This window comes from Oryx dammah, unplaced genomic scaffold, assembly GCF_014754425.2.
Source record: "Oryx dammah isolate SB20612 unplaced genomic scaffold, SCBI_Odam_1.1 HiC_scaffold_2, whole genome shotgun sequence".
NCBI classification, from domain to species: Eukaryota; Metazoa; Chordata; class Mammalia; order Artiodactyla; family Bovidae; genus Oryx; species Oryx dammah.
This window is the reverse complement of record NW_024070186.1, coordinates 182,058,524-182,086,441: the sequence shown is the minus strand read 5'-3', so window position 1 is coordinate 182,086,441 and position 27,918 is coordinate 182,058,524. Positions and strand designations below refer to the sequence as shown.

Below are 27,918 nucleotides of genomic sequence, written 5' to 3'. Positions count from 1 at the left end.
CACTGACCCCCATGAGCAGAAAGATGGGCCTGCCTAGGCCGTGCAGTGGAAGGAGCAGGCTGGGGGCAGGTAAGGGGCTGGGGCAGGATCCTGGAGGATCAGACAGGGGCAGACAACAGTAGACTTGCCAAGGAGGTCATTGTGGTCCTTCCAGAACTTTCTGTGCTGTAGCCCACTGATGGCTTTCAGGTTTGGGGGATGAGAAGGGAAGGCTCCCCGTGCTTGGGAGAGCCCCGAGGCAAGTGCTGGGGCTTGTGAGCACGGGGCCTGGCCTGCAGGGGCGGCAGCCTGGCCACGGAGGGGCACAAGGGGGCTGAGAAGTGACTGGCTTCGCCACGCGGTGAGGTTTCATTCTTGAACGGTGCCCAGTTCGGAGCCCTCAGAAAAGGCCCAGTGTGGCCTTCCTGCTCAGCACCGTGGTTTTTAGCCAGGCCTTTCCATGTCAGTCATGTTCAAAGAGCTTTGGGGATCTAAGCCATCCATCCGGAGGTTGAGGAGGTGGTCCTCGCACCAGGCACCGAGTGACGCCTGAACCTCCGGACCGAGGCCGTTTCCTCAGGTTCCCAAGCCGGGCTGAGCGCCCTGTGTGCTGACAGCCCCCTAGAGCGACCCAGAGCGACCTTTGACTCTGACTACTCGTCTTAGGACGTGGCAAAGGGGAGGAAAGGGCCGGGGGAGAGCCTGCACTTGGTTAGCCGTTTCGTGGTCGGGGGTGGGGTGGGGTGGGGTGAGGTGGAAGGCCCACGGTGAGAATTGCCGGCGGGAGCCAAGTGTCAGTTCTTCAGCTCTGACCCTTTTATCGCCCCATCTTCTCAGTGCTGCTCATTCTCCTCATTTCACTGATAAGAAACTGAAGCAGATTGCCTGCCTGGGGTCATAGAGCTGGGATGTGCTGGGGCGGGGTGGGCAGGGCCACAGCAAGTGTGGCTCTTGAGCCCTTAGCCATCAGGTCCCTCTGCCCGCCTCCCCCTCCCTGAGAGGAAGTGGAAGGTGAAGCCCCCAGGGCAGGAGACTGTCCCTCAGGCCCTCTTCCCGCCACTCGGCCCTCCACATCTGGGGTAACCTGGATGCCTGTGGTGTGAAAAAGTGAAAGTGTCATCTGCCTCTTTGCGATCCCATGGACTGTAGCCCACCAGGCTCCTCTCTGCGTGGAATTCTCCAGACAAGAATACTGGAGAGGGTAGCCATGCCCTCCTCCAGGGGATCTTCCCGCAGAGTGAAACATAAATCTCTGCTTGGTTTAGCAACCTTGGGAATCTCGTCATTCTCACCCTCATTCCCGCCTCCCCCCACCTCAGCCCCTTCCCAAACAGTCCTCTCCCACCTCCATGGCTTTGCTGGTGCCCCTCCTCCTGCCTGGAAAGCCTGCCCTGTTCTGCAAAGATCATTCTTCTGTGTCCTTTACTATCCCACCCTCGTGCCCCTTCCTCTCTCTCTCCCCCTGTGTAGCCCCGGCCTGCGTCTTTTCTCATCTGCCGACTCTGTGTGTTCTGGAAGCAGAGCCCTGAGCACTTCATAGCCAGTTCCTCTGTAGTCATCCAGCCAGATAGTGTGCCCTGAGCACTTACGTGCATTCTCCCCCTTAGTCCTCACCCCTGGGTAGTGTAGACACGCTGTAGAATTATCCTGTCTTGTAGACGAGGAGTCTGAGGCTCAGAGAGGTTCACTGCTGGTCCGCAGTAGAGCCAGAGTACACACCCAGGCCTGCGAGAAGCCGCGACACCCTGTGCTGGGCTCTTTGGCCTCTGTACCTCTCAGACATGCCCTCTGCAGGGGCAGGAATCCTGTCTCATCCCTCTTTCTGTGTCGTGGGCCCATCACAGAATAAATGCTGTGAAATCAAATTGAAAGGCCCCAAGCAGCCCCCTAACATTTTCCGCCCGAGTGACATGGTCTAACACTTGCGACCCCGAGCTGTGCTTTTCAGAGGTTGTGATGAGTATTGATAAGACAGTTGCAAGCACTACTCACTGAGCACTGTGAGGAAGATACTGTCCTTGTCCCCATTTCATAGCTGAGCAGCCTGAGGCCCAGGGCTCTGTGCTGGTCCAGCCTGTAAGTGCCAGAGGCAGGTTCTGACCCTACACACTGACTCCAGAGCGTGTGCAGCCCTGGGTTGTGGGCTGTACCCCTCCTCTGTCCTTCTGGATGCTGCCCCCAATTCTGTCCTTCCATCTCTGGCCAGGCTTCTCTGCTGGTCTTCCCTGGTGGCTCAGATGGTAAAGAATCTGCCTGTAGTTCAGGAGACCTGAGTTCGATCCCTGGGTTGGGAAGATCCCCTGGAGAAGGGAATGGCAACCCACTCCAGTATTCTTGCCTGGAGAATTCTATGGGGTCACAGAGAGTCAGACACAAGTGAGCAACTAATACTTTCCCTCTGCAGGTACCCAGGGCACGTCCCTCTCCTCAGGATGTCCCATGGGCTTGCTGTGATTTCAGTTTCCCAGGCTATCCGAATGACTCCCTATCACTGACCAGCCCAGCTCCATTCAGGGAAGGGTGTTGGTGGGGTGACGGGGGTAGCACTCTGAATTTACATAACATCCGCTCAATGTTGCTTTGTCTGTCCTGGAAGTCTGTCCTGGGCTCCTCTGTTGGCTTTTTTCCTTACCGAGTTGATCACAGTCAAGGATACGGCTCTGCTAAGCGGCCGGATGAGAATGTGAGACACATAGCTACTGGTTCCATGCCACAGCCACTCTGGGTTTTCCTTTCCAAGGAACAGTGCTTTCTGATAGAAATGTGAAATTTGCACCCCACCAGGTGGCCAGGTGTGTAAGGAAGACCACTTGCTGGGTCCAAGGCTCCTTAGATCCCTCCAGCCCTCTGAGCTTCAGTTTCCTTTTTTCCTTCAGACGGCGACAATAACTTGCAGAAGCCAGGAGATGATTAAGTAAAATAGTCTTTGAAAGGACCTAGCGCAGTGACCGGCTCATCCGGGGTGCTCAGTAAAGATTCTGTCCTTCCCTTCTTCCTTTCTGGGTCTTCAGAATGTGTAAATTAAGGCTATTTTCCTGCTAAGTTGGTGCCCATCCTGAGTCGTTGACAGGCGTGTGTACAAGTGCTGACTTTTCGTACACACCATGAAGGTTTTTGTGTGTCTGAAATGCCTACAACTTTGTGTATTTGAAAGCGTGTGCAGTGAGCTAGCCGATTCTCTTTCTCTTGGCTTTTGTTCCTGGAAAGAATGCCCTGCACCCAGGGGTCAGGGGTTATCATCAACAGGCTCATGCCTCCAGGGTGGTTACAGGAAATCTCCGTGGCGGCTCACATGGAATGAGAGGCCATGTTCATCAGCATAGATGTGCTGACCGGTCTCACTCTGGTCCCTGCGGCTTTGCCGTTAGCTGACTTGTGCTCTAGAACAGTCTCCCTAAAAAATGGCAAGAGAGAGCTGAATAATCAAAGTCAAGATTCTCTGAGTAGTGGAAAAACTCTAGAACCTCGGGAAATGGGTTAATTTATGTAACACTCAGCACACAGTGCCTGGCCCACGGCAAGAGCTGGGCATTAGTGTTAAGTGATGGCTCCGTGCCAGCTCCATGCCAAGTCAACATCGTGCCAACGTACAGACATTATCTCAGGTCAAGCTAACGCCAGTGTGTGAGGCAGAGAGCATGGTCACCTCATTTTACTAAGTGGGGAGCAGACAGCTACAGCAGGTCACCTGCCCAGAGTTGCAGAGCTGAGGCTGAAACCACGTGTGCCCGACCCAGGGCTGCGTTCATCCCCACCCTCCCTCTGAGCATCATTTATTCCTGGCTGTCAGCAGAGGAGACAGCTGTGCTGGCAGGAGAAGGCTCTGGCGGCGGATGCCCGTGAGCCCAGTTAACGCCTTGGCGTGAGGAGCAGAAGGCTGACGGCAGAGAGCGTTGTCTTTCGGTGCCTCAGAGTCCACAAGTGTACCTGCGGTGATTCTCTTCTTCCGCTTCCACTTACCTGGAGGGCTGTTCTGTGTATCTTTCCTTGGCTAATTAAGCCCTTAAGGAAGTTATAAAAGTGTGGAAGAAATAACGCTGGGCTCTTGCCTGAGAACATGTCCATCTGCCTGCCCTAGGCGCTGCATCGAGGCCCCTCTCATGAGGGCGGCTCTGGCTCCCGGTCCCTTGGGTATCTTTGAATTAGGGGCCGTATGTGGTCAAAGATTTAGGGCCTGGGCTCCGAGGCTGAAGTGCCCAAAAAGTCCCAGTTCCTCACCTCCTGCGGGTGGGGATTTGGGCCAGTCCCTTAGCTCCTCGTGTTCTCAAGTGTGAAATGGGAATGGTAGCCCATCTCCTAAGGCCATGATGAGGACTAGCCCACGGGAGGGCTTAGACCAGCCTCAGGGACTGGCAGGTGTCTGAGGAGTGGCTTGTCCTTTAGTGTCTCAGTCGCACCTGACTCCTTGTGACCTCCTGGACTGTAGTCCGCCAGGCTCCTCTGTCCGTGGGATTTCCCAGGCAAGAATACCCGAGTGCGTTGCCATTTCCTTTTCCAGGGGATCTTCCTGATCCAGGGATCAAACCCGTGTCTCCTGCATTGGCCGGGAGATTCTTTACTGCCCAGCCACCAGGGAAGCCGTGGTAGTGTGGGTATTGGCTTAAAAGGGAGATGTGTTTCATCCTCGCGGTGATACTGTGCACGCGTGCCTGCTTCGTTCTGGACAGTATTCCGGAGTGGGGTGGTAGGTGGTGGGGTCGACCAATGTTCCTGTAGTCACTGGAGCTTGTCTGAAGCAGAGCTGCTGTTTATTTAATAGGCCATAACATGGCATCTCATTATTCCTTTCATTTGCGTTTGTTTTCTAGTTATATATTTTTTTTAAAAAGCAACTTTGTGGAGTCAGTTTTCAGGGCTCGTGTCCCCAGGTGTGCGGTTTTCCATGTTCGGAACTTGGTGCCACATGAGGCCTTTCCTCTGCTGAAGCCGCGCCGGTGTGTCACCGTGGAACTGCATGTCTGTGTCCCCAGGGACCGACATCATGGTGCGTTGCCTCAGACTGCTGAAGGAGTTCAAGCGGAAGGTGGACGACGACGACGACGACGAGGACGTCATCTCCAAGGGCGTGCCTCCGGTGGACATCGTGTTCGAGCGGGACATGCTCACGCAGACCTACGAGCTCAGTAGGTCCCGTTCTCACACCTGCTTTGGGTCCTGAGCTTCGGGTCAAGACGTGTTTCGGTCTCACGTCAAATGAGGGCCCTGCTGTGGAGAATGTCTTCCATCAGGGAGCAAAGTCGTTTCCCTCGACTTTGGGGTCAGATTTGAGTCTGAACCCTTGATCCGCCCCTTGTCTGCCAGCCATAGACTTTAGCAAGGTCTCTGAGCCTCAGTTCCTTCATCTGTAAAATGGGGCCATTATCCCCCCTGGCACATAGGATGACTGAATGAGTAGGATTAAAACATCTGGTTTACATAGAGACCATGGAAACGATTACCTGTTACTATTGTTACTCAAAGATTTGAGAGTCACCTTCCAGCTTTTAAAATTGGCCTGGGGTCATTCATTGCAGGCTGGGGATTATAGTGATGAAGGTGGGGAACAGCCATGTCTCCACCCCTCCCGTCCTTCCCCTGACTTTCCTAACGTCTGTGTAAGGCAGCCGTGACCCAGTGCTGTAGATGCTGTGGCCTCAGGTCCCCTGTATGGGAGCGTGTCTAGAGTAGCAGGTGAGGGGCTGCAGGAGGTCTGGTTCCATCAGCAGATACGAAGCCACCGAGCGAATCAGCACAGCCTATAAGAAGGGCTTCTTTAACACTGCTCAGACACATTTTGGGGATAAAACTGTCTTAACCCTTTCATCCCTGGTTGTAGCAAGTTGCTAGTTCAACATAGGAGCACGTGCTGATCACTTCTTTGCATTCTGCTGTTTAAATTTTTATGCATGGACAATAAATATAGCAAAACTGCCTTCATTCAGATTGGCTTTACCTAGCAGCCTCGTGTGTGACCCATCAGGAAATGAAAGGGAAATTCTTTCTGAACAGTGCAGAATTTTCCCCCCAAATCTGCCCTATAGTTGCTGTATTTTACCGGAGGGACTCCTGCCCACCCCCTCCCCCACCTCACAGCCGCCTCCCAATCTCTGAGTATATTTGAAACAGCCCTTCAGAGGCAGATCCAGTAATAGCCCAGCGTGTAGCAGGGCAGGGGCTGACATACCAGACAGAGCAAATAATTGCGCAGTTGTCCACTGATCATTTATACAGGGCCAAATAGGGTCATTTTCTTCCCTAGCCCCTGCTGTCCGGCAGCTGTGGTAATACAGTAATCTGTGTCCATGGTGCCTCTGAGTCTACCGAGAAAGACAGGAAAATGAAAAAGTTCTTCATTAAAATTACTTCCATGCTATTTTTAAAAAAGGCTCAGTTTAATCTAGCTGAGAAAGTTCATTCATGTGAAAGCACTCACTTCCCATTGCAAGAGAAAAACAGCGTCCCTGGAACTCAGTGGATCAGGCCTCGATCACTTGACATTTATAGCTTTGACATGGAGGAGTCAGATAGGGAGTGCTTAGAAATGAGCCATGAGTCGGAATGTTCTGAGTCTTGGGAACAGAGGGAGAGGGGAGGCAGGGTGTCTTATTCTGTTTGTCGATTTCCCTGTGTTAAAATGTCCATGCCTAGGAAAGGTGGGTGGGAGCTGACCTGACCTGTGCAGAGGGGCGCCGTGGCGGAGGCTAGGGGTCAAGTGGATTGTTTCTCGCAGTCGAGCGCCGAGGCACGAAAGGCATTTCCCAGGCTGAAATCCGAGTGGCTATGAATGTGGGAAAGCTGGAAGCCAGAATGCTGTGCCGTCTCCTTCAGAGATTCAAAGTTGTCAAGGTAACAGCGTGAGTCATCCCGCATGGTTCATTGTCTTCGGGTGCGTGTGTGCATGCGCGACGTGGTTCTAAAGGGCCGTCTCAGATGGTCCGGAGCCCAGGTCTCCATCAAGGGGGCACATGGCTGCTGGGGGAGGGGCCCAAATGCAGCCCACCAGCGTGGCCCCCACTCCCCGCTGTGGATTTAGTTGGTTTTCAACTTCTGAAAGCTAACCGAGTCATCTGCATTGAAAAGTCAGTGGGAGATGCTGCAGTCTGGGGAGCAAGCACCCTCCCCCGCCCCCATTCCCCTGTGGGGGGTCAGCTGAGGCTGGCGCCTCCAAGTGCCCCTTGAAATAAAGCAGGTAGCCCCAGACCTCAGTCCCCACCGCACCCTCCTTCTTGTTTGTGTCCCTGGCCTGGATCCTGGGGGCACCGAGTTGGCTAACTGGATCTGGGATCCCCCTTCGGAACCAGACCTGCTGTCTCAGCCCTTTATGCCTCACTCCCTTGTTGCCAACTTTTTGGCCATTTGCTGGACGGCAGTGTTAACAGTTGAGCTAATGATTGCAGAGTGCTTAGCCCTGTCCTTGGTGTGTGGTTGGTACATGGAAGGTGTTACCCTTTCTACCGTTACAGGCAGAAAGCCCCTTCCCCCTATTCTAGAAGACAAAAGGCAATAGGTCAGCTTCACTCCCAATCACCACGGCAGTGGCTCAACAGAGCTGGAGACCCCCAGGCTCTGACTCTGCGTCTTGACAGTTAGAAAGTGTCGAATTCTGCTTACTGTTTCCTGTGGGCCTAGGGCATCCCGGGCCTGGGAGCTTATGGAAGGCCAGGTGAGGGCACTGCCCGGCGAGGGGCTCAGGGTCTCCTAGAGCAGACAGTCAGGATTGCTTCCTGTGGAGCAGGAGCTGAGGGTTGGTAGACAGGAGGGAGCTGAGCCGGGGTGCAGGCAAGAGATGGAGGAGGCATGGGGAAAGGCACGAATGATAAGAAAACAGACACTGCAGGGCCCCCTACCCTCCCAACCCTGGTCACCTGCAGGCCTGGGCTTCCCCGTGTCCTCTGCGGTGTCTTAAACACGTTGTGTCCCCTGCCCAGGGCTTCATGGAGGACGAAGGGCGGCAGCGGACCACCAAGTACATCTCCTGCGTGTTTGCGGAGGAGAGCGACCTGAGCCGGCAGTATGAGAGGGAGAAGGCGCGCAACGAGATGCTGACCACCGTGAGCCTGGCCTCGGTGCAGGAGGAGTCCCTGCTGCCCGAGGGGGAGGACGCTTTCCTCTCCGAGCTGGACAGTGATGAGGAGGGCGGCGGCGGCAGCAGCAGAAAGAGAAAAGGCAGGAGAGCTCCGCGGGATGCAAGGTCCTTCTCAAACGGCGGTCTCAGGACCCAGCCCCACCACTCCACCCCGAACAAGGGTAGGGGCGCTTGGGGCGGGGGCGGGAGGGTGCGCGCTCTCAGTCTGGCTCTGGGGCCATTCAGTCCAGTGGACACCCGAGGGTGGCCTGGGTGCTGTGCCAACGGGACCTGTCAGTGTCGCACGCGTCACTTAACCTTACGCTCAGGAGAGCCTCGTGTGGCCTGTCTCCAGGCTGCCGCCAAGTCTCCTCCCCTTCACCCATGTTTTGTTATATTTCAACTATTAAAGGGATGGAATTCCCTAAACTTCCTCTATCCACTTCCCTCGAACAATCTGTGTAATCCCTCAGGATTTTAAATTATGGAAGTCGTTTCTTAGACATGTGGATGCTGCTGCTGCTGACAGAATTGCACATTGGGGGTGGGGGGGTTACACTGGGAGGGGTAGCTTGCTGGCCCACCACCCTCATCTTAACTGACCATGTGGGCTCCTTTGGCCTGGGCAGCTCTGGCTTGGCAGCTGAGCAGAAGCAGCCCCTGTCACGTTCCCCCTGTTGCGGTCATGGCCATCCCACCAACACCTGTCCTCTGCTGCAGGGGGCTGGAAGGTCATCAACCTCCACCCATTGAAGAAGCAGTCATCCTTCTCTCCGGGAGCCGCCGAAGAGCGAGCCTCTCGGGGCGCCTTCAGTGGGGACAACCTGGACACCAGCGGCTCCTCGGAGCTCGGCATGTCCTTGGGCCCCCACTGCGTGGACAGTCACAGTGGCGACATTGCCGTGATTGAAGAGGTCAGGCTTGAAAACTCCAAGGTGAGTCCCACGGGGAGGCTGTTTCCTCCAGGAAAGAGCCGGTGGCAGATGGGCATCAGCCTTCTCTTTTGTGTGCTTACGAATCACAACAACAACAAAATCAGTAATAGCAGAAGGGCCACGTGCTCAGGCCTGGGGGGTGGGCAGGGGGCAGGGCCCCGAGGGAAGGAACGCAGCGATTGTTTACCTACCGCCGTTGCGTGGCCTGCCTTGACCAGAAATCACTTGTTATGTGCGGAACTTTGGTGTTTGTCACAACATACTCTTTTTATTTAAATTTATTTTGGAGGGAAAATGGCTACTTTTTTTTCCTGTTTAATATTTATTTACTTGGCTCCACCGGCTCTTGGTTGCGTCCTGCGGGATCTTTGGTTGTGGCGCATGGGCTTCCGAGTGACCTCAGGAGTTACAGTGCTCTGGCTTAGTTGCTCCACAGCACGTGTTACCTTGGTTCCCCAGCCAGGGATTGAACCTGAGTCACCTCCATGGCAAGGCAGATTCTTAACCTCTGGCCCACAGGGGAAGTCCCTGTATGGCTACTTTAAATCAGTGGTTTTCACTCTGGGCCTGTTTTGCCTCCTAGGGAATATTTGGCAGTGTCTTCACACAGGAGATGCAAGAGACACAGGTTCAGTGCCTGGGCCGGGAAGATCCCTGGAGAAGGAAGTGGCAGCCCACTCCAGCATTCTTGTCTGGGAAATCCCACGGACTGAGAAGCCTGATGGGCTGCAGTCTGTGGGAACGCAGAGTGTCAGAAATGACCGAGTGCGCACATAGAGACGTTGTCAGCTGTCCCAGTGGGGAGAGGCCAGGGAGGCTGCGAAGTGTCCTAGACTGTGCAGGACAGCCCGCAGCGGAGTTATCCGGCCCAGAGCATCAGCAGTTCTGGGGTTGAAAAACCCCGCTTTAGCTGAAAAGCCAATATCATTTGCCCTAAAAAGAAAGTGATCATAAAAAGGTCTGATAAAAACAAAGCTTGTTTAGTTCTTTCTGGTCAGATCCTGTTGTATCCACTGCATTAAAGAGTCAAACCAATACTTTCTCCTCTATGTTATTAGAGGGATGAAAAGGCAGTGGACACAGGAGCAGCCCTGTCATTGAGTGATTCAGTTCCCCATTGCCATCCTCGGCCTCCTGGAAGTGCCTCGGATAACGGCCAGCGGTTCCTCAGTCGTCCGGCACAGGGTGCTGTTTGGTTCTGGCTTCACAGCAGCCCTGACGACAAAGGCTGGGTCTGGTCCTGGAGGAGGCGAGCAAAGCCCTGGGGATGGAGGGACTTGCCTGCTCAGCTGATGACAGAATGGAGATTAGAACCCGTGGGCTTGCAGCTCCCACCCTGCCCTGCTTCTCTCTCTGTCTCTGGTGTGGAAGCCTGAGTTTAGGCCCTTTCCCTACAGCAAGGCAGGGTGAGGTGGGGTGTAAGAGAGTGAGGGGTTTTTGTGGAATATTCTAGAACCTTCTGCTGCTGCTGCTAGGTCGCTTCAGTCGTGTCCGACTCTCTGCGACCCCATAGATGGCAGAACTTTCTAGCCGTATCCTATCATCAGATGCCGTGACTCTTTTTCAGGTCGTGCCTGGTCTTGTCTCCACCTGAAGCACCTGGGCCCGCCGGCAGGTGGGGCCCACCAGGTTCCTGAGGGTCTTCCCTGCCGTCCTCAGCCCTGCCCCCCTCTTTGCGCCTCCTCGTCGGGTCTTCATGCCCCTAGCGACACGCTCCCTCCAGGCCCTGCAGGTCCTCGCTCAGCTCTGCGTTTTCCTCTTAGAAGTCTGTCCCCAGAGTCCTCGTCCTTCTTTTCTCTACTTGCTGAGCAGAGGAGAGGGGCAGGAACCACACTGTCTGGAGGTCTCTTGGTAAAGCGTGTGTTCACTTTGCTCCCCGGCAGCCCCCTTGGAAAGCAGGCAGGTTTCTTTAACATGGTTTTCCTCCAGAATGTTTGCTCTGAAGTAGAGGAGAGAACCAGTCTTTCTCCCACTCTTGGGCTCCTTCTTGGATCTGTGACTGACTCTCCCCTCAGGCCCCACCTGCTTGAGGAAATCAGTGAGCCCCTCGCGGAGCATCCGTGGCAGCGGGGAGGTGATGGGACCCCTGCCCAAGCATGTTCTCTTCGCGTTCTCGTTCCCCTGGAAGCGCTGCTCCAAGTAAGAAGCGCTGCTCCAAGTAAGAAGCGCGTCCAGCAGAATAGGCCCTGAGTTGTGCCAAGGGATCTTCCAGGAATGTGTTGGGGTTGGGATTTCCCTTCGCTGCAGGGCGCAGATTTGGGCTTTAGGGTAAGTGATCTGAAGGCAGATGGAACAAGGTCAGGATCTGAGCTCCTGAAAGGAGGCAGGAAGAGAGGTGTGGGCGTGGTGGCAGGGTGGGGAGGGCACCCATCTGCCCCCCTCTCTGCCTCGTTCTCTCCTGCTCATCATGATTCACTCCGAGGCTGCCTCTCTGTCTACTTTATGTCCCTGGAGAGGCTGCCCGTGGCTTCCTCCACGTGGACGCAGAAGCCCAGCCTGGTGCACATTCATGCCCTTGGACCCTGTCTGGTTGTTTCACCTCAAGAAGCCCTGGATTCCTCTTCCATAAAATGGAACCTTAATAATAAGGCTTGAATGAAGAAAGCCCCACAGAGTGACCATAGGGAGTCCGCGTTCAGTCTGTCCATTTCCTTCCTTCCACTGTGGAAGAAGCAAGTCAGAACTGAGTGAAGGCGGTCCCCTTCTCCAGGAAGGGCTGGAGTAGACGTGTCTGCTTTCTGTTCTGAAGCCAGCTGACCTTCGTAAACCTCTGGCATGTCTGTGCTGTTTCAAAGCATTGAGATAGTGGGGCAATGGGATCCTGTGAGAGCTGTCATCCTCTTGACTTGTTTTCTTGAAACGTGGTGTAGAATTCCATAAAGAGGGAAAGCATACCAGCAGGCATGGTGTCTGGCCCCCAAGCCTTGCTGAGTCCGTTGTTTTTAATTCTCTTTCGGTCTCTGTTCTAGGAGAGTGGTGGTTCCCAGAAGACAGGGAAGCATGGCCCAGGCCAAGACAAGCCCCATGAGACCTACCGACTGCTGAAGCGCAGGAATCTGATCATAGAGGCTGTCACCAACCTCCGCTTAATCGAGAGCTTGTTCACGTAAGGAGTAGTCTGTCTGTCTGTCTTACATTAAAAATAACGCCCGTGGGAGTCATCACCATCTGCAGAAAGGACCCAGAGGCATTTGCATCTCTCTTCTGTATCGATTCTCACAGGAGCCCTTTGTGGTAGAAAGCATTTAGAATCTGCTTGTGTGATTTGAGTAGTTAGACACTGAAGAATATCTACCCATACGCTTGACAGGGAAAGCCCAGTGGGGCAGGAAACAGAGGCCACGGGAAGCGCGTTTGCCCTGCTGCTTCCTTAGCCATTTGTGCTCAGGACAGGGTGAGAGGAAACATAGGCAGGTAATAGCATCAGCCTCCACGGAGCCTTTTGTTCAGACAAAATATTGTATGAAAGCAAAAGGGACACGTGGAGCTTCCGTCCCCAGGTTCAGTGGAGGCTCTGCCCTCTGGTTTAGTCCTTCTGACCCACTGTTACCGCCACGTCCTGGGCAGCATACTTGGGCTTCTGGGCACTCAAGATCAAAGCCTCTTGATTGGAAGGAGCCTTACGCGTGAGGCAAGGACGGGAGTCCCCTCAACTAGGGGAAGAGGGATGGCCTGCGGATACTGCTTGCTGTGTCTCCTCTTCTGGGCACAGAGGCATGGAGCTGGTTGTTCCCGAGGCCCCGTCTGACCCTGCTGTTCTGTGACTGGTGATCTAGAAACATTGCCTTAGTGGCTCTGTAAAAGCTAGAGAGATGTAGGAGGAGAAGAATCAAAAGAGCTCCAGAGCTGAGGGTGTCGATGGTGAGAAACTGGGCCATGCCTTAGCTGGATGTTGAATTAACATGGAGACTCTGCCATCGTTGTCACAAAGCATATAATCTCTTCAGTTGCTGGTGAGAGTTTCAGAACATGAAGCTGCTGTGAATGGTGGCCTGTCCTTAGCTAACCCATTTATCTCAGCGAGAGATGATCTTTGCCACCTTAAGAAGTCATCCTTGCAGCAGCAAAACACCCTGTAATTCTCCCCCACTTTAGGCTGGATCCCATCAGGCAGGCGTCAGTTGCTGGGGTTGAGACTGGCCTTCCATGTTGAGACTGTGACTATTAAACGGCTGCTTTTGTGGTGTCTCAGAATTCAAAAGATGATCATGGATCAAGAGAAGCAAGAAGGTGTGTCCACCAAGTGCTGTAAGAAATCCATCATCCGCCTGGTGCAGAACCTCTCTGAGGAAGGTCTGCTGAGGCTGTATCGGACGACGGTCATTCAGGACGGCATCAAGAAGAAGGTATTGCGTGGCCACCGTGCACACTGGGCATTTTCTTACCAGCTTCTCAAATCCTTGTTGGTGCCCGGGTTGTTCCTTTGTTGCCGATGACTTGGAATTTCCCATCATGCCTCCTCACTGGGGCAGCAGGGATTTACCCCAACTTCCTGTGGAAGCTAGAGACAGAGAAGATGAATAACTTGCCTGACGCAGCCTGTGTGAGCCCAAGGCAGGAGCCCAGCCCCACAGCCGGCCTCAAAGGGGAGGAGAAAGGGAGGCATGTCCAAGTTCAGCTGAGTAGCAATGGGAGAAATGAGGCAACACTTAGAAGGTGGAAAATTCAGGCTAAGCAGCAAGCACATTATCCACAGAAATGTGCAAAAAACACATCCCAGAGGAAACAGTGGCAGCGAGTCAGTGAGCATGCCCCGCCGGGGCGTCCACTGAGGACAATAGATCTCTTCTGTCCCAATCTATCTATTTCTGTAAGATTTAAAGTTTGGAGCCCTACCCATAGCAGCTGTAGCTCAGCGGCTTTGCACATATTCGAAGGCATAAATTTTTCAGGGTCAGAGTCATGCGAGACACCCGGCTAGGCATGGAGACCAGAGGGAGGGACGGGCATTTGCAATTCCCTGACCTTTTTTCTGACGACGTTTTAAATCTCTTGCCTTAAGAAAGCTCCGCTTTGATGTTCTTTTTTTCTGACTAAGCTGGCAAGGTCAATTAGGGTCTCTTTTACTTATCTTGGAGAACATTATTTACTTATTATTGGAGAAGGAAATGGCAACCCACTCCAGTATTCTTCACGACTTCACTTTCACTTTACTTATCTTATTTTTTGAGACCTTCAAAATTTGAGAAACAGAGCAATCCCAAAAAGTAGCTTCGGAAGCTCCATCTCTACCATTCCGGGTTGGCAGCTCTCATCAGTTTTTGTACCCGCCCTGAGCCCTCTTGACCTTGCCCCATGCCCATCCCCAGCCAGCCTGCCTCTCGTCCCCCTGAGCATGGCCGGAAGTCCTGGGCTGTGACTTCTCTCACTAGGAGACAGTCACCCAGCCAGTCAGCAGCACCACCTCTAGTTTCTATTGATCTTCCTGGAGCAGGTCTTTTGAATGTGCAGCCTTCCAAGGCAGTCGCTGGAGGCAGGAATATCTACCCTGTCTAGGAGTTGAGAGAGTCTGTTTATTGAGATATATAGGTATCCACCATGTCTCATGTGCCCATTTGGTGCCATGTCCACCAGGTGGTACCCACGGGAATGGGCAAGGAGCTGGGGATGGGGAGTGCGTGTCCCAGGTAAAGGCTGATGATCTGTGCCCAGTACTGGGGGCCTCATGCCACAGGGTACCTCTGTACTAGCCTGTTTGGCGGCTGGAAAGGGCCCCCGTATTGTACATCTGCCTCTAGAATAAGCTTGAGTTTCTCGGTAGCACTTTGGCACCCAGGGTGTGGGCTGCTGGCAGGCGGCCCTCCTCTCTGCTGGAGCCCGCTGGCTGGGGTTGCTGTGCCTGGCGCCTGCCTTTTGCCATTGCTCCTGCATCTCCTCGGTCCATCAGGGGCCTTTGGGAGGTTGGCTGGGCCGTTTGGCTGTGAAGAGTGGGGAACCAGGTGTGCTGTGTATTGACCCCAGGCTTTCAGATTCTCTTGAGGTGTTGCTTAACTTTTTAAATCTCACCTGACCCTCACAAAACCACAAAAAAGAGCTGGCAGGGAAGTGCAGGGGTCCCCTTTTCCAAGTGAGGAACAGAAAAGATGGAGCCAAGTGTGGCTTTTTGGAGTCCCTGCCCAGATGTGGCCACTGGTTCCCTAGGACCCACCCTCTGTCAGGCCATTTTGGGCAGGAAGCCTGCTGGCCACAGTTCCCTGTTGAGCAGACCTTGCCTTGCCGTCTTCTGTTGGAGGAAGCCGACCCTCCCGGGTCCAGGTCACCGTGCCAGCCACCTCCTGTACGGCTGTCACGCCCGCACGGTGCTGCTCAGCCCTACCAAGTCATGTCCGTCCATCAGGCTAGTTAGGGCTCGAGAAGTGATCACCACTTTCCTGTTGAACCTCAGCACCTCGGAAACACGAGACCAACACAGGCAGCCCTAAATCCTCTGCCAGTGTGTGCAGGGGCACGGCTGGCAGGAGCCCCCCGATGGCACCCAGCGAGGGGAGACCGATGGAAGCCGCTTTCCTCTTCCAGATGGAAGCCCTTAGGACTCCCAGGCACCTGTGGGAGACGCTCCACTCGTAGGAGTGGGGCATCAGGAGCCGCCCCCCAGGTAGCAGCGGGGACCAGTGGGCCATCACAGCCCAGCTCGGGGGGCCGCAGGGCAGACTGCTCTGTTTCCAGGCCGGAATTCCTCAGCCGTCAGAGCAGCACGCTAGCAACGGCAGAGCTTTGTGGCTGGGTGCTTGAGGGATTTGGGTGCCGGAAACTGTAAGGGTAGACTGATCAGCATCTCACTTGGTTCCATCAGTGCCACTTGGAAATGTTAATGGCAGCAGGTATGACCGGGGATCCAGCAGGGAGCTGAGGTGTGGGGCTGAGTCTGCCCCGGCTCCTCCCTTCTCCTTCAGGAGCCCCCCCGCATCCCTCTCTGCAGGTTGACCTGGTGGTGCACCCGTCCATGGACCAGAACGACCCTCTCGTGAGAAGTGCCATCGAGCAGGTTCGCTTCCGGATGTCCAATTCAAGCACAGCTAACAGGCAAGTGGCCGCTCCCGCAGGAATTCACAGTGAGGCTGCCCCGGCCAGCGTTCCAACAAAAGCCCTTTATTCATGCTTGTGTGCCATCAGTGAATTCACTGGTCTGGAGTTTATGATTCATGATCCCTTGGTCTCAAAAAGGATCCATTTCGGGATTCTTTTTTCATTATCGTTGATTTTTGTCTGTGCTGGGTCTTCGTTGTGACACGTAGGCTTTCTCTAGTTGGAGCAGGCAGGGACTCCTCTCTAGTTGCTGTGTGTGACTTCTCGTTGCGGAGGCTTCCCTTGTTGCAGAGCACTGGCTCTGGGGCTTTGTTGCCCTGAGGTGTGTGGGATCTTAGTTCTCAGACCGGGGATCAGACCTGTGTCCTCTGCAATGACAGGCAGATTCTTAACCTCTGAACCACCAGGGAAGTCCCTGGATTCTTTAAGACAAAAAAAAAAATCTTAACATCCTTCATTCTGTTGTAATAGAGTGCGGACAGAGTGCTTCAAATCATAGGCCCTGTGGCATGTGAAGCTTGCCTAGTTGCATCCTAGCTCAGAAGGATTCTACTTGCTTCTCTGAGGTCTTCTGTCTTTCTGTTCGTAAGCCACCTAACGAACTGAGAGAAAGCTTGGTGGGAGAACGTTTTCGGCTGAGTTTAAAGTAGAGGGGGGCCCGGGCAGGCACAGGGCTGGATGTGACTCGCAGACGCTGGCTTGTGTGGCCAGCCGTGCCTCAGCCATAGGTGCGGTGAGTCAGTTGCTGGTTAATTTCGCGTCCCATTCCTGTTTTCTGGCATGGATGAACGTGTCAGAGGACCCAGCACAGTAGGCCGCCTTGCTCACAAGGTAGCAGCTGCCCAGAGGTGGGGATATACTCTCCCGGTCACCCCCGCACGTCCAGTGCCCTGACACAATTTGTCCATTTACGATCGTCTGTCCGGCCCTATGGGTGGTTGATTTGACTCCGTGGGGCCAAATTCTTGAGGACAGACCCTGTCGTTTCTCAGCCCTCGGTTTTCTCACGTACTGTCGTCGCATCTTACCTGTGACCTTCAGGATGAAAGCACCCCAGCCTCCAGTGCCTCAAGAGGAAGCCGAAGAGGAAAGTCAAGGAGAAGAGGGCCCGAGTGGATCAGGAGACGCTCAGCCAAGTGCCTCCTCGAAACCGGAAGGTGGACGGGTGAAAAAGACCCATGAGAAAATGGGCGTAACCCAGCTGAAAAACTACCACCCTGTCGTAGGTAAAAGGCCGCTCCTTGTCAGAGTCCAGTTGTGTTTCATTTGATGGGGCTTCCCTAGTGGCTCAGACAGTGAATGAGGTACAGTGCAGGAGACGTTAGGTTCAATTCCTGGGTCAGGAAGAACCCCCAGGGAAGCGAATGGCTGCCCACTCCAGTGTTCTTGCCTAGAGAATCCCATGGACAAAGGAGCCTGCCAGGCTACAGTGCATGGGGTCATAAGAGAGCTGGACACGACTTAGTGAGTAACACATACACACACACACAAAGCTCCTTCTGCTGAGTATCCTTGGGCTGGATCATTTGGTAAACCACTGAAAATCTCTGCCTCTCCCGACCCCACAGCCTCTGGGAGTTACAGCCACTGATGGTATGAGCGTTTATCCAGTTTTCCAGGATGCAGGTCCCCGACAGGGCTGCCTCCCGTCAGCAAGGATGAGAGGGTTGGATGTCGTCACCAACTCAGTGGACAGGAGTCTGAGCAAAGTCCAAGAGATGGTGAAGGGCAGGGAAGCCTGGTGGGCTCCAGTCCATGGGGTCGCAAAGAGTGGGACACGACTGAGCGACTAAACAGCAGCAACTCCCCTCACCCCTGCACCAAGCAGCTCTGACGTCAGCTTGTGCTGGGCCGCACACACAGCCAGGCCTTCGTAGCCAGAGCTTCAGATGCAGTTGCTGGTCACAGCGTGCATGTTGGTGGAGGAGGGCAGCAGCATCAGGGCACAGACCTCAGGTGGAGATGTCCTGGCGGGGGCCCCAGCGGCCGGGGATGCCGAGCAGGAGGGACTCCACTTGCTGAGCTCTCCAGACACGTGGGCTCGGCCTTTCCTCTCGAGGCTTCGCAGTTAGAAAGTGCAGGTAGGGGAGGGGAACTCACACAAGGACGTGCGCCTGAGCAGCGCACGTGCCTGGGCGGGGCAGGAGGCGGCCAAGGGCTCCTCACAGGGTCCAGGCCTGGCGCCGGAGGAGGGGCCCTTGGGCCCCTTGTCCTCCCCGCCACATCTTCCTTGTCTCTCACCTGTCTCTTCTCTCTGGGGCAAGTCAGGGAGCACTTGATGTCAAAGAAATAAGCTCTTTAGAAGAACCTGATTTTGGAGTGTTTGCAGTCCCCGTGAGCCTTGAGCCTGTCCTGGAGGCCCCCCTTCCCCACTCCCCGCGGTTCACCTTCTCGCTCCCCTCCTTCCTTGCTCTGCCCTGTCCCTCGGGCCTCCTGGCCCTTCCCCAGTATGCTGTGTGTGGGTGTGCGCTCAGTCGTGTCCGACTGCAAACCCATAGACTGTAGCCCGCCAGGCTCCTCTGTCCATGGGATTTCCCAGACAAGAATACTGGAGTAGGTTGCCATTTCCTGACCCAGGGATCGAACCCTCGTCTCTTGAGCCTCCAGCATTGGCAGGTGGGTTCTTTACCAGCAGAGCCACCAGGAAAGAAAGCTAGGCACATTGCATTCAGTCTGGGGTGTGTGTGCCCAGGTGTCTGCATGGCCCACTCCACCAACTCCAGGCCGCCCCCTGAGGTCTCTCCCCAGGACCATCCAGGCCTCTGCGGAAGTATCGCCCTCCTCTCCCTTCCTTGCTTTATTTTCTGCATCAGCTGCTTCCATCCAGCGTGCTGTCTTAGGTAGTTTGCTGTCGTCTAGAAAGTAAGTCCACGAGGATGGAAGCATTTGCTGTCTCCCTGGCCCCTGGGACACAGGGGCCCTCGGTTGTTTTGAATGAAGTGAACCGAAGAGAACCTGGGGTTTTCACGCACCACCCTCCTTCCTTCTCACCCCAGTTCCTGGACTGGGGCGCTCTCTAGGGTTTCTGCCCAAAATGCCTCGCCTGCGGGTGATCCACATGTTTCTGTGGTACCTGATCTACGGGCACCCTACCACGGTGGAGGAGCTGAGCTTCTCGGAAAGGAAGGCAGGAGTCCCATCCTCCTCCAGGAGCGACCTGGAGGCCTCCTTCGATGCCGCACCCAAGGATACCTGGGAGGGTGAAGTGGAACTCGCCACGGAGACTGGTGAGATGCCCTGGGCCGGGACGCCACAGCAGGGTCCAGCGGGGAATCATAGCAGCACCTCATCCTTATGATCTGAACTGCCCCGGTCACTATACAGACATCACCCAGCCTTCCTGAGCCTCTGGGCCTCCTGCCCAACGGGGAGGGTTTTGCCCAAGTTTGTGGTGAGAGGGATCCAGGACCAGGGAGGAGAGAGCAGCACCGTGACTGGGAGTCTGAGGAGTGACCCCTGTCTTCTTCTAGTGTTCGTGGATGAAGCCTCGTGGAAGCGCTACGTCCCCCCAATCCCAGTCCACAAGGACTTCGGCTTTGGCTGGGCCCTGGTCAGCGACCTGCTTCTGTGCCTGCCCCTGTCCATCTTCACCCAGGTCGTGCAAGTCAGCTACAAGGTACGGCGACCCCCAGGCCGCTGCAGGGGCCGGTGCTGCAGCTCCATCCGCACCGGGGACCTGCGCTCAGCTGTAGCTGGCTGGGTGACAGGTGGCTGGCCAGATAGACAGATGGATTAAATAGGCAGGCAGGCAGAGTAGACTGTGGGGGTTGGATGGACGGTGGGTCAAGGGAAATATTTCAAAGACTTGCTCCTTCTAGATCAGTCAATAGACAGACAGTTGTGGTAGAGCAATAAAATGTTTTTACAAATTCAGTAAATACAGAAAAAAGGAGAGAACGGAAGTTACCAGAGAAATGCCATTAACTGTATCACTCAGAGACATCACTGCTAGTGTTATCTGTGTGTTTTCGTCTAGGCTTTTTTTTCCTATGCCATGTTTGTATGTACATGAATGTGTGTATATATGAGAGCTTCCTTTTTAAAAAAAATGCTGAATTGAGATCATACTGTGTTTATTCTTTTATCATCTGTTCTTACCACTGAACAATATATTGTTTTCCACACCATTGTTTTAACTTGATATTAAGTAAATTCATAGTATTCCTTTTTAAAAAAATTAATTTATTTTAATTGAAGGCTACTTTACAGTATTGTACTGGTTTTTGCCATACATTGGCATGAATCAGCCACAGGTGTACATGTGTCCCCCGTCCCAAACCCCCCTCCCACCTCTCTGCATAGTATTCCTTTTATGTACATACCCCGATTTATTTAACCAGTACTGTATTTTGGGGTGTTTAAGTTCCGGTTTCTTGGTGTTGTAAATGACATGAGGATGAATACCTTTTAGTAGCTGTATTTGTGGGTAGCTCCTAAAGCTTTTTCTCTAAGGGTAAGGATAGAAGCAGAATCAATGGCTTTAAAGGCAATAAGCATCCTTTATCTTTAAAAAAAAAAAATTATTTGGCTGCCCGGGGTCTTAGTTGTGACACGTGGGATCTAGTTCCCTGACCAGGAATCGAACCTGGGCCCCCTGCATTGGGAGCACTGAGTCTTAGCCACTGGACCACCAGGGAAGTCCCATCTTTCTTCCTTTTAAATATACATAAATACATTCCCCTGTGCTCCCCCAGGAATGTTTTAGCACTTCGTATGCCCACCAGCAGTGAGTAAGGCCACGTGTTCGGTCCCCAGCAGTGTGGCAGAAGGGTGGGAGGGGCGGGGTGTCAGGGCTGAGAGAGCGATGTGGGAGGTGAGGGGGATGCGGAGGAGGGTCCATGTCCCCACAGGGCAGATGACCCAGCTCAGCGAGACCTCAGCCCAGAACATAGCGCTGAGTGTTTTTTCACGACTCTTGGAACTCGCCCTGGCCTCAAGGGTGAGCTGAGCCCTGAAAATCCCCTCTTAGGTGGACCACCTCGAGGAGTTTCTGAGCGACCCCCTGAAGAAGCACACGCTGATCCGCTTTCTCCCCAGGTCCATCCGGCAGCAGCTTCTCTACAAGAGGTGAGGTCCCTGCAGTCACTCGAGGCAGCTGAGGGTCCCAACAGGCCCCTCCGAATTAGGCTTCTGAGTAACGGTTGACCCAGAAAAGGAAAGGTTTCTGCTTTTTCCAGGTTGTAGAGACCCCAGGTCATTAATTCAGCCACTCTGTGATCTTCTACGTAAAGCACAGAGGCAGTTGCAGTGTGGGCCAGGACATTTTAGCCCTTGATTGCAAGGTTCTTTTAATAAAATCTGCTGATAAAGACTGCAGGTGATGAAGTGGGTTTTCCTTTTGTTATTTTTGATCTCAAGCCCCCCGTGTAGAAGCAGTGCCCCACTGCCCTGGGTGGTGATGGGCCCAGGGCCCTGGGTCTCAGCTCAGTGCAGGCCCGAAGCACCCCCCTCGAGGTCCCACAGGTAGAAGAGGGGAGAAGCAGTGAGTCCCATCCCTCACTCCCATCCGACCCCCTGATAATGACTGAGCACCCGCCACCCCCTCTGCCTACAGACGTTTCATTTTCTCGGTGGTGGAGAACCTTCAGAGGCTGTGCTTCATGGGGCTGCTCCAGTTCGGCCCCACGGAGAAGTTTCAGGATAAAGATCAGGTAAACGGCCTTCACCCCCAGTGGAAGGTGGCTGGTCCTGAGCATTTCCGACACTAACCCGACTCGGAGGTTGAGGCCCCCCCTCGCCATCCACTGTCTCCCTCGTAGGTCTTTGTCTACTTGAAGAAGAACGTGGGCATCGTGGACACCACCACTTGTGACCCCCATTACAACGTGGCCCGCAGCAGCCGGCCCTTCGAGAGGCGTTCATACGTCCTGAACTCAATGCAGGACGTGGAGAACTACTGGTTCGATCTGCAGTGTGTCTGCCTCAATACCCCGCTAGGTACCAGCCATCTTTACAGGACTCCCTGGGTACCCTCCTTTCTGTGGGGTTAGAGCTGGAAAGAAACCACCTGCTGGTTTTCAGACTGTCCCCCAGAGGCCTGGAGTGTCCAGGAAGCTCCCTTAGAGAGGAATGTGGTGGATCTTACCTGGGAGGGCCCCCCGCCCCCCCCCCCCCATTGAGCCCACGCAGCTCCACCTCTGTCTTCATTCACTGGGCTTGTTGAGCAGGTGTTTACTGACCGCCGTGTGTGTGCTTTCCCGCACACCCATCACACAGCAGCGGGACTTGTGCTGTCTTGGGGAAGACACACAGCACAGAGATCCAGAGTGCGTTAAGTGCTGGGGAGGAAACGCACCAGGTGTCGGATCGAGGGTATTTTCCTAGGCTGGTGAGGAAGCAGCCTTTCTGAGCAGGAGAGTTTGAGCTGAGTTCTAAAGGATGAGGCCGAGCCAGCGTGACCAGAGCTGAGAAGCAGAATCGGCCAGTATATGTGGAGGGAGAGTGGCCACTGGGATGGAGAAGCAGGCAGGAGTCAGACTCGGGGGCCTTGCAGGACACTTGCAGAGAACTTGCAAACTTCCAAACTTGCAGGAGACTTTGGCTTTATTCTCGGAGCAGCAAGAATCCATTGGTGGTTGTAAGTCAAGATCTCATGTCTTTCAAAGCTGCCCTGGCCGCTGTGTGGACCATAGACTGAGAGGCACCAGAGCAAGGGCAGGGAGGCCAGCTGGGGACTGTGGCTCAGGTCCTCTGGTGACAGTGAAGGACAGAGGACAGGTGGGGAGGTCTGGAGGAGGAGCTGACCAGACTGCCCATTGCTTGGGTGACTTGGGCTTTGTGTTAGGCGTTGACTTGCGTCGTCTTCTCTGTCTGGCACATCCTGACCTATGTTCACCTTGCAGATAGCCACCCCCTACTTCAAGCATTCTTTCTCCGAGAAAGCTCTTCCAGCATCTTTGCTGTCATCTGATGTCATTCTGGGAATCCCTTGAGCACAGGAGATTTGGCATTCATCCCCAGCGTGTCTCAAAGTGCCTGATACACAGGCAACATCCTGAACATGTCTATAAGAATGAATGGAGGGTTTGTAGAAGGTGATAGAACCGCCAGTCTGGTGCTCTTTCCTCTAAGCCAGTTTTCCTCGGGTCCTGTCTTGCCACTTCTCCCAAGGAGAAGAAGGATGCTGCATTCCGTTTGCACCTGGGAGAGGACTTCTGTCTTCCTCCTGTCGCAGCGCCTGAAGATCAAGGTTACGCTTTGATTTTTGCAAAGCAGGAGCCACACGTGTACTATGTTGATTTGTGCTCAGTCGTGTCAGACTTTTTGCAGCCCCGTGGACTGTAGCCCGCCAGGCTCCTCTGTCCACGGGATTTGACAGGCAAGAACACTGGAGTGGGTTGCCATTTCCTTCTCCAGGGGATCTTCCTGACTAAGGGATTGAACCTGAGCCTCCTGCATTGGCAGGCAGATTCTTTTCTGCTGAGCTACCAGGAAAGCCTGTGATTTGGGTAGAACTGTTTAATGCTAAGAGGCTAACGAGCACTTGTATAGATCATTTAATGGGTCCAGACAAATGTTAGAAACAGTGTGTTTTGTAGACTCCTCTGGCAGCAGCAATGAGCTAGGCTTTTAGCATTGCAGATTTTAAAGTGCCCTAATTCCCCTGCATTTTATACTAGATAAAAATTTGCGAACCAGTATGTTATTTGCACCAGAGTCTTTCAGGCTTGACAGCGGGTGAATTTCCATCCCTCTTTGTGTTCTTGAATCGAAATATGGGAGGTTTATTGAGTTTGATAATCAGACATTGACTGTCCCTTCAATCAACAAACATCTGTGGGGGTCGAGGGGGTTCTGCCCCACAGACAGAGGGGAAGCATCAAATAATAAGATGTGGGCATCCTACAGGGTGGGGCTCGCAGAGCGTGAGTGCACCGGCAGCTCTGGGGAAGCGTGTTGAAATGCCGGTTATTGGGCGCGGTCCAGGGACTTGGGCTCAGCAGTGCTGGGGGTGGCCTAAGTCTGCGTCTCCAGCTGGCAGCTTGGCGGTGCCAGGCGAGGCATCACCTGAGGTCCTCTTAGGTTCGCAGTCCATTCAGATGCACGACCCTGGGTGAGCTCTTTGGAGCCTCCTGAGCCTCAGTTTCTTCATTTCTAATCCGGGAACACTACCGCTGCCTTGTGGAGCTGAGGGGGAGCTTGAACCAGACGTTTCACATGAAGCTCTGGCTGAGAGATGCATGGCATGGGGTCTGCCTGTTGCCCCTTGCCACCAGCCAGGCTGAAGTCTCCAGCTGACCATGTTGCAGGAGGCTCTTTTATAGTCTGCAGATTATCATAACCTTCCCTGGCCGGACTCAAGCAATGCTTTTAATGAATTAATTGGTTATTTATGGCTGCGCTGGATCTTCATTGCTATGCACGGGCTTTCTCTAGTTGCGGGGAGTGGACTTCTCATTGCAGTGGCTTCTTTTATTGCGGAGCTCGGGCTCTAGAGCGCAGGCTCAGCAGTTGTGACACGCCGGCTTCACTGTCCTACAGCACGTGGGATCTTCCTGGACCGGGGATCAAACCTCGGTCCCCTGCATTGGCAGGCGGATTCTTAACCACTGGACCACCAGGGAAGCCCCTCAAGCAAAGGTTTTAGTCATGTTTCACATTTCTTTGCAAGAAGTGCAGTTTGCTTAACTTCTCTCAGCAAATGCGTCTCTGCAGAGGGCACTCAGGAATCCTGGTGAAGAGACAGCGAGCGTACCTCGGAGCTATGTGGTCTTGTTTGTTGTTGTTTAGCCGCTCAATCGTGTTCCACACTTTGCAACCCCAGGGGCTGTAGCCCGCCAGGCTCCTCTGTCCATGGGACTCTTCAGGCAAGCATACTTTACTAGGGTGGGTTACCATTTCCTCCTCCAGGGTATCTTCCCAACCCAGGGATCAAACTTGTGTTTCCTGCATTGGCAGGCAGATTCTTTACCACTGAGCCCCTGGGTAAGCCCGGGCCTGTGGCATGTGGCTCCCTGGGGCCTCCACCAGGAGGAAAGAAGGCCTGGGGCTTCTCTTGTTGCCTGTTCACCTTCCCGCCTTTATAGAATCCAGGCTGTGTGCAGTCTGTTTTCTCAGGTTCACCCACCAGCCTTAACTCTTCCTTCTGCTCCCCCGTGGCATGATGATGTAAGATGTTTGGTGCAAAGAGGTCCACCGGTTTCAGCCCCTCGCCCCTGGTGGGGATCCTAGTCCCAGAAAGGGGATTCACTCTTGCCACCCAGTGGCAGACCTTGGCGGAAAGGTGTTGTCAGCGGGGCTCGTGTCTCTTTCCTAGGCGTGGTGCGCTGCCCGCGCGCCCGGAAGAGCAGCGGCCCAGACCAGGGCAGCGATGAGGAGGGCAGAATGCAGAAGGAGCAGGAGAATGCCATGGACAAGTACACGCTGGAGCGCAAGTGTGCCATGATGGAGTACACCATGTGCGTCCCGCCTGTCCCCGAGCGCAAAGCTGCGGGAGGCTCGTCCTGCGGGCTGTGGGCCGCGCCCCCCCGCAGCAGGCTCCCTGTCGGGCCTGGAGGCCTGAGTCTCTGCTGTGGGGCTGTGAGTGGGTGGCCGTGGCTCACTCTGGCCCCAGCCATGAGGCAGCTAGCCCCCCACATTGTCAAAAACTAAAAAGAACCAGTTGCCGAAGTTCAAAAACTGGGATTTTTACATAAAAATCTGGATTTTTGACAAATTCTTTACTGCTACCTGTCAGATGTCTTTGTGGGAAGGTAGCAGTTGCAGTACATGCCCCACCCACTCCGCGGGCTCTCTTCCCAGTTCCCAAGGAGGCTCGGTGTCTGTTTATTTCCCAACTCCCAGGGGCAGCCGCGAGGTCGTGGATGAAGGCATCATCCCCGGAGACGGCCTGGGAGCCGCGGGGCTCGACTCCAGCTTCTACGCACACTTGAAGCGCAATTGGATCTGGACCAGCTACATCATGGACAAGGCCAAAAAGGTGGGCGTCCGTCCTAGGACCATCACACCCCCTCCCCGGCCATCGCTACTCACCTGCCTCTGCCTTCCCTAGCTCACAGATTTTGTTTTTAAGATTTACTTACTCTGTTTCCGTTTTTGGCTGCCCTGAGTCTTGGTTGCTATGTGCGGGCTTTCTCTAGTTGTGGCGAGAGGGGGCTGATCTTCGTTTCAGTGCTCAGGCTTCTCATTACGGTGGCTCCTCTCCGTTGTGGAGCACAGGGTCCAGGGCGCTTGGGCTGTAGTTGGGGCGCCCAGGCTTAGCTGACCCACGGCATGTGGGATCTTCCAGACCATCGAACCCGTGTCTGCTGCATTGACTGGTGGATTGTTAGCCACTAAACCACCAGGAAAGTCCCAGCTCACAGTTTTTGAATTGGCCAAACCAAAGTTGACCAGAGACACAAGTAATTGCATCCGTAAGTACTGAAGGTACAGCAGGACTTTGTAAATATCTACCTGACTTTCTTTTTTTCTTTCCCCCCATGGATGCTAATTTATTCTTCGATGAGTACAAGTATTCCTTTTAGAAAGAAAGGAAAGTCTAAGAGGTCACACAAGACGGGGGTGTGTGTTCCATAGGAAGGTGGCAGTCCCTGCGCCACCTCTTCATCAGGGACTCAACACTCCCCACTGGCTGCACTGGGTTCCTGGGGGCCCAGGGAAGCTCACCCTTCATCCAGTGCCATCCTTGTCTTTCAGGAGACCACCACGTCGGAGAACGGGCTCACGATGAGGCTGCAGACGTTTCTGTCTAAGCGCCCGATGCCTCTTGGGGCTGGAGGTACGTGGGCCAGGACCTCGGCAGAAACGGACGCGGGGCCGGCTTGGGCCAGTGGGACCCCTGCGCCGCACCTTGTTCCAGCCATTACGGGGCCTTCTGCAGTGCCAGGCTCCTTTGCTTGTTTCCAGGCAACGGCAGGTTGACAGTCTGGGGAGATGCTCGAGCCGGATCGGGGCTCTGTGCCGACAGAGATGAGCACGTCGAGGTGGAGCGAGAGCCCACGCTGGAGCGGAACCAGAAAGTGAAGGGTGGGAAAAGCCAGAAGCGCAAACGGCTGAAGAAGGACCCAGGGAAGAAGATCAAGAGGAAGAAGAAAGGTTTGGTGATGATCATTTGTGTTTGTGAGGCTCACCTTTGCCCGGTCCAGCCAGGGACAGGCAGCAGCCTCCCTGTAGCCCGGCCTGAGTGCTGCCCTCAGACTCCGGTTCACCCCCTCCGCTTGCAGCGCTAACTCTGTGTGGTTGTGTTTTGTTTTCCAAGCCCAGCCTGTTGGCCAAGAGGGCCTTGAACTTTCTACACATCTCCCCCTGCTTTCTCCATCACGGTAGTATATAGAGCTGTTTCAGTTAGTGATTGCCTCTGTTCACATTTTTAATTTCATCTCAACTGAGAAAAAAAAACCTTGGCAAAAATCCTTAGCCAAGTCCTCATCACAGCCGGTTCAAATCCTGTTATTCTCTTGGTTCACCTTTTAACATCGGCATTTGTGCTCAGGGCAAAGTTTCAAGTTGTGTTTGTAAATCAGAGGGAACGCGGGAGTCGCTTAAGCCTGTGGGATCTCTCTGGATCTCGTGAACCCCTTGCGCACAGCACCTGTTTGATTCCCGTTTTGAATTCTTCATTCGGGCATCATTTACAGTGAAGGAGGGCAGTGAGGAGACCAGTGTCCAGGTTTTCAGCCACTTTTATGTCATTTCAGTGGACCGTGCGTTTTAACAACGATCTGATAGCTTTCGCTGTTTCAGCTGAGAGCAGAGTGCTTTAACACGAACCCATTTTTAGTGATTTACTCGGCTGGTGCTTATAACAAATAGCCTTGCATCAGCTGAAATGGCCCCTTCCGTTCAGCCTGTCCAGATATGTGTAAGATCAAATTGGCTTGAAAAGACCTGAATTCACTGCAAAGCAAAATCCGATGGTGGTGTTGCTTTGAATGCAAATGATCTTGCCCACTTTTCTCCTGCTCTCATTTGAAATATGCTCACTAAGCAAAC

General features: G+C 54.1%; 1 protein-coding gene and 1 non-coding gene across 2 annotated transcripts in view; one reads left to right on the top strand and one right to left on the bottom strand.

Moving 5' to 3' along the window:
- Positions 1–27,918, top strand: part of GTF3C1 (general transcription factor IIIC subunit 1) — an 80,626-nt gene that overhangs the window by 30,670 nt on the left and 22,038 nt on the right. Inside the window, exons 7-23 of the mRNA XM_040258373.1 lie at positions 4,950–5,102; positions 6,689–6,804; positions 7,887–8,205; positions 8,744–8,958; positions 11,928–12,064; positions 13,151–13,304; positions 15,878–15,981; positions 17,026–17,210; positions 18,981–19,211; positions 19,455–19,600; positions 20,954–21,051; positions 21,539–21,635; positions 21,744–21,921; positions 25,241–25,382; positions 25,768–25,903; positions 26,623–26,704; positions 26,833–27,021. Of these exons, the coding sequence (XP_040114307.1) occupies positions 4,950–5,102; positions 6,689–6,804; positions 7,887–8,205; positions 8,744–8,958; positions 11,928–12,064; positions 13,151–13,304; positions 15,878–15,981; positions 17,026–17,210; positions 18,981–19,211; positions 19,455–19,600; positions 20,954–21,051; positions 21,539–21,635; positions 21,744–21,921; positions 25,241–25,382; positions 25,768–25,903; positions 26,623–26,704; positions 26,833–27,021 (2,682 nt within the window). The remainder of the gene's footprint in view (positions 1–4,949; positions 5,103–6,688; positions 6,805–7,886; positions 8,206–8,743; positions 8,959–11,927; positions 12,065–13,150; positions 13,305–15,877; positions 15,982–17,025; positions 17,211–18,980; positions 19,212–19,454; positions 19,601–20,953; positions 21,052–21,538; positions 21,636–21,743; positions 21,922–25,240; positions 25,383–25,767; positions 25,904–26,622; positions 26,705–26,832; positions 27,022–27,918) is intronic.
- Positions 20,549–20,621, bottom strand: TRNAG-CCC. Its single transcript has one exon. It is a non-coding gene; the product is annotated as a tRNA-Gly (tRNA).